Here is a 5919-nt window from a genome sequence, read left to right on the forward strand (position 1 = left end):
ATCTGCGTGTGAACAATTTTGAGTGTATTTTTCTTATCTTTTCTCCGGTGATCCCGGCTTATTATGGATGGGGAAGAGGACGGATAGGCCCTAGGTGAAGGCGCATTGGTTCATTGAGGCGCCGGCACCATGGCGGCCGGCGCGTATACGATACGGAGCTGTCACTGTTGGATCAGTACCAAATCTGAGTCTACTGTCTAGTGATATACAAAGATAAGATAATATATGGCAAACCCCGACCCCTGACCAGATCATGTTCGCCTCATCAGTGCCAGCCAACTACTAATAGGTAGCACATGTAACAACAGCTTCAGACATATGTCGAGTTCAGCTACGTCAAGCCAAAATATTCCTGTCGACATCGGGATACATATTTTCAGCAACGACGACGGCGACACGCCCGTTAACCGGCGTGCCGGACCTGTTCGTGCCGTCGCCATGGGCTGCCGGCCGGCGGACGCGGACGGAGGCGCCTGCCCGGCACCTGTCGCCCCTCCAACACTGCAGTTTGGCCGCACCTTCCTGTCCCCTGCGACCGACTCCCTGCTGTGCCGCGTGCGCACAAGGCGGACCGGCCCTTCCCCTGCGCTTCGTAGCATCCGCCCCATCGTCCGCATCGAACGAGCCAGCTTTGGCGCGAGCTTTTCACACCAGTGCATTCTGTCCGCATCGAACGAGCCATGTCCAGCTCGTAGGCGTTAGACAATCAGGCACCGAGAGCGTGCCGTTGCTCCTGAGCACCTCCTCCGGCGCTGGTTATTTATCAGTTCTCGGCACTTGTTGCTGCTCCGTCCTGAGCCGTACGTGTTTATGGCGAAGGCTCTCACTCTCACTACACTTGCAGCAGCACTCTTAGTGCTGCTTGCATGTTGCCCTTGTCGGGTGCGAGGTGACGAATCTCCTGATGTCACGGCGTCGCTCGTCAGCTTCTTGACCGCGCTGGCCGGGGACGACGGCGGCCAGACGGCGATCAGGCTGGGGTGGAACGCGTCGATCAGCCCGTGTGTTCCTGGCAACAAAATCTCGCTGTGGGGCAAAACTGTCCACTGCTTCGACGCAGGTGGAAACAATGGCCACATCAAGAGGATAGACCTTGATGTACAGGGCCTGAACGGCACCATCGACGCGGCGCTGCTCTGCGCCGCGCCGGCTCTCCGCGTGGTGAACCTTTACAACAACAGCCTGCGCGGCGGCCTCCCCGAGGGCATCTCGGCCTGCTCGGGACTCACACAACTGATCGTCAGCGGCAACCAGCTCTCAGGTAACCTGCCGCCTTCCGTCGCCCAGTTGAAGAGCTTACAGGTGATAGAGGTTTCCAGAAACAACTTCTCTGGCGAACTTCCCGGCGACCTCAGCAAGCATGGGCTGGTGAGGTTCCTGGCGAACGATAACCATTTCAGCGGCACGATCCCGGACTTCAACCTCAGCAACATTCATGGCCTCAGCTTCGACGTGTCCAACAACAACCTCACCGGATCAATCCCCAAGAACGCTACCAGATTCGGCCAAGAGAGGTTCTGGCCTAACGCCGCTGGCATATGCGGCGGGCCCTTATTCGCTCCTTGCCCGGCGCCGCCGAGCTCGCCCTCCGAGGCCGACGACGGCGACGGGAAGGAGGATGACAAGGACAAGGACAAGAAAAGAACAGTGCGTAAGATCGTCATGTACCTCGGGTACGTGCTCCTGGGCGCCGCCGTACTGGCCTTCGTCCTGTACAGGATCTGCTTCAAGAAGAAGCGGAGCAAGCTGGGGCTGAAGTCCAAGCCTGGCCGAGGCCGGAGCGTGTACGACAGCAGCAGGCTGACGACGGCCACGACCACGACGTCGGCGACGACCCCGAGCAAGACGCCGGCCTACTCGCTGCCGACGTCGGGCGAGCACAGCGCGGCCGCCGATGCGGGCGGCGCGCCGGCGGCCTCGCTGGTGCTGCTGCACCGATCGGGCACGGCCTCGATCACGTCCAACGCCGCGGCGGCGGCGGCCAAGGAGCTGCGTTTCGAGGACCTGCTCAAGTTCCCCGCGGAGCTGCTGGGCCGGGGCCGCTTCGGGAGCTCGTACAAGGTCGTCGTGCCGGGCGGCACGGCGCTGGCGGTGAAGCGCGTGAAGGACGCGGCGGTGGACGAGGAGGAGTTCCGCCGGCGGATGGAACGGGTCGGGCTCGCCAAGCACCCGGCCGTGCTGCCTCCGCTGGCGTTCTATTGCGCCATGCAGGAGAAGCTGGTGGTGTACGAGTTCCAGAGCAACGGCAGCCTCGCCAAGCTCCTGCACGGTAACATTTTTCGCCTGCAACAACTCCGCCCTCTTTTGTGCGTTCTCAACCTCTGTTTTTTTGCATGGGCGTAAATAAATAGAAGTTATAAATGAAATCCACTTCATTTTTACAAATCAGTTAGCGATGTTCAAAATATGATTATTTCCATGGTTTGGGGTCAGATATTATTTTGGCTTGGCTTCACGGTATATTTAGGTGCAAACCATTTATCATTGCTTTATTATGTTTCGATTGGGATATAAAACTTCCCATTCATGTACGAGAACGAACAATTTCATATAAACAAGAGTCTATCTCGCCCCCTTATCTTCGCCCCCGCCTTCTTCTTCACGCCCCTCCCCCCGCCATCTTCCTCGCGCGCGCAACCTCGTCTTCTCCCTCTCCAGCGCCCCTCCTCCGATCGTCCTCGCCCCCGACGTGGCGCGCTAGGGTTTTGCCGGAGCTCCGCGGCCACCGCCTTTTTTCCCTCCCCCTCCTCCTGCGGTGAGCTCCGGCTATGAAGCTCCCCCGCCCCGACCTGGCCCAGTCGCCTCCATCGTCGCCAGGGCCCCTAAACCACCCTGTTGTCGTCCCCACCGTCTAGCTGGCCTTTGTCCCCCCAAACCCCTTCTCTTCTAAGTCTGTTGGAGTTGGGGAAGAAGGGGGTGGGGCAGACGTGGCCGATGGGTGTGGGTGCGGGTGCGGGCGTTGGGAGGGGGCGGTGGGGCGCGGGCGTGGCCGCCCGGGAGGAGCTCGCTAGAGTAAGGGCATGGGCACGGCCGCCGTCAGGGAGGAGGTTGCCGGAGATGTGAGAGAGGGCGCGGGCAAAGAGCATGGGAGGCGGGTGACTGATGGATATGCTCCACGCCAGGCGACTGAGAAGGAGTAAATATGTATAAACAAAGCCCTTTTAATTTATTTTACGAGAGGAGTAAAAGGTCCTCATTAGTCTAATTTTCTTTTGGTCAATGTGTTCTGTTCAGCCTGAACGCTGAACTGCTTTTTTTTTAGAAAAAAAAAATGCTGAACTGTGAGCAACTCATCATAGTTCAGCTAGGCAAAGTAGCCCATGCCTTCTCAAATTCTAGTTTGGGCCGTATTCAGCCGACGACTCGTGCATCAGTTCTTTCTGAGCTGAAATTGTTCGAGCCCATAACCTTAGCCTAGTCCATTTCACTTTGCAATACCCAACCCATTTTCAGTACAATTTGCCTACGGTTGACCTATGGCAGTATGGCTAACGAACCTGTAAAAGTTCTACTGTACTAGTAAATGTAGACTTGTCAGCTGTCACATAGCACGGAGGCTTATCAGCGAAGAAATAGTGTTTTCCTCTCACAATAAATCAGCGAACAATACGTTTTAGCCTGACTTTTCAGTAAAGCGAACAGGTAAACCAGTGGCGGAGCTTAGCTTCACATGGATATTAGTGGGGACAATAGTGGTAAAATAGGTAAACTAGCAAAAGTTAAGCACTGAATAAGGGATAGTTTGATACATGAGCTAATTGTCTGCTAGCTAAAAATTAGCTCTAATGCATTGAAAATGTAGAGCTAATTGGTAGGCTAATTGTTTAGCAAAATCTTTAACTAGTTGTTAGCCAACTAGCTAGCCAACCATAGTAAATTTAGGCTAATTTTAGCCCCAGGGAGTAACTAGTCATGTATGTATCAATTATCAAACAGGCCATAACACTAGAAATGAATATGCAAATTCGGTAGTTTCAATGTTTTGAATAATATGAAGTTCATGGCAGATTTTTGTTAAACTTCGTATATTTAAAATAAAGGGAGTAACTAGTATTTTCTCTGCATGAAACTCCAATCACATTCAGAGTATCATTATCTGTTTTCTTTCACTACAGTAGTTTTCAAGTTTCAGTAGTTTCAGAGTGTCTCACAAAAATGCAAATGTGCAGGCTCCATAGAGAACAGCCAGGGCCCCCTGGATTGGCCGGCGCGCCTCCACATCGCCGCCAAGGTCGCCGACGGCATGGCGTTCATGCACACCATGCTGCGCGGCGGCGGCGCGGCCTCCAATTTCTCGTCAGGTGAGAAGGCCGCAGCCGACGGCCCCATCGCGCACGGCAACCTCAAGGCCTCCAACGTCCTCTTCACGGCCGGCATGGACCCGTGCATCAGCGAGTACGGCATCACCGCGCCGCCCTCGGCCGGGAGAGACAGCGCCGCGGCGTTCCGCGCCGACGTGTACGCGTTCGGCGTGCTGCTGCTGGAGCTGCTGACGGGGAAGGCGACGTCCGTGCAGGGCGACGGCGCGGAGCTGGCGCGGTGGGTGACCTCGGTGATCCGGGAGGAGTGGACCGCCGAGGTGTTCGACCGCGCGCTGCTCGCCGGCAGCGGCGCCGGGTCCACCGAGCAGCGCATGGTGCGGCTGCTGCAGGTCGCGATGCGGTGCGTCGACGCCTCCGCCGGCTCTGCCCCGCCGCCGACCATGCGGGAGGTCGCCAGCATGATCAATTCCATCCGCGACGAGGATGACAGGTCCTTCTCCTTGGAGGCGTGATGGATGCCATTGAACGCGCGCCAAGCACGGATCGGATAACTCGACCTCGACTCGATCGACCACAGCGGTGCAGTGCTCTGCGAGAGAGATATGCACTCGTCTTAAAATCTCTGATGGAATTATTACACGTAAACATCTTTAGTTATTCACAAAGAGATGGCCGTTACATTAGTTGAAAATTGAGTAGAACACGTATGATGATGCATTTGAACATAGACGCTTTGTACGTAACAAACTACGTACTGTTTTGCTTCATTGTATTGATTCCGCCGATGAAACAAAGCCATCTCATAATATTTGGTTGCTGGTCCAAATTTTCATTCAACGGCACAATACAAAAGCCAATAATGTGTACAGATGTACATGATGGACAAGGTAGCTAGGAAGTATATCATGTCTTGAACCATACTCTACCTACATGATGGGTGTTCCTTAAATGTATGTCTTCTGGCGTAATTAGGTGCGTATTGTTCCTTTCATGGACGTACGCAAACAGCGAAACGACATCGAGATGATCAATACGAAATGTTGTCCGGCTTTACTGAATATCGACTTGTTTTGCCTCCATATGATGTGACTGCCTTGCTACCATTGATAAACGAGGAATCTGAAAGGTGAAAGAAGACTTTAATTTGGTTGCTCGTTTACTAATAATATGAGCCTGTCTAACTCGGATTCGATTGTTTGAGAGGGAGGGAGCACCCAATTTTTTTTACTGCTCTTCTTCCTCCTCCCGCTGACGCCGGCCACCACCCCGGCCATTGGTACGGTTCATCTTCTTTTTTTTTTGGCACAAATCACAAATCATAAGAAACAATCTTTTTTCTATGAAAGGACAAGGACAAAAGTTGAGGGAGAGGCTCGCCGGAACCCTAGCCACCATCGTCGTCATCTTCGTCTCTGGTGGACACAGATCCAGGAGGAGGAGGAGCCGCCTACCTTGTCGGCACCGGCGTCGTCGGAACCCGCCGCCGCAAGAGGGCAGGGAGAGAGGAGCTACGTGGGGGCTAGGACGGGCAGAGCTGGGACGGGTGGAGAGAAAGGTGGCCATGGCAGCACGAGAGTTTAGGGGAGGCGGTCGTAGTCCTCGGGACCATCCGGGAGAGGAGAGGGGAGGAGAGATCGGACGTCCCAGTGAGCTGTAT

General features: G+C 54.8%; 1 protein-coding gene across 1 annotated transcript; it reads left to right on the forward strand.

Annotated features, from left to right (window-relative positions):
• The first annotated feature begins 736 nt into the window (after positions 1-736).
• Positions 737-5077, forward strand: LOC136546139 (probable inactive receptor kinase At2g26730). Its single transcript, XM_066538115.1, has 2 exons — positions 737-2269; positions 4170-5077. Exons 1-2 carry the CDS (start codon positions 811-813, stop codon positions 4772-4774), a joined length of 2064 nt encoding a protein of 687 aa, XP_066394212.1. The 5' UTR covers positions 737-810; the 3' UTR covers positions 4775-5077.
• The last annotated feature ends 842 nt before the right edge of the window (positions 5078-5919 follow it).

The sequence above is a fragment of the Miscanthus floridulus genome, chromosome 3, assembly GCF_019320115.1.
Source record: "Miscanthus floridulus cultivar M001 chromosome 3, ASM1932011v1, whole genome shotgun sequence".
Taxonomy (NCBI): Eukaryota; Viridiplantae; Streptophyta; class Magnoliopsida; order Poales; family Poaceae; genus Miscanthus; species Miscanthus floridulus.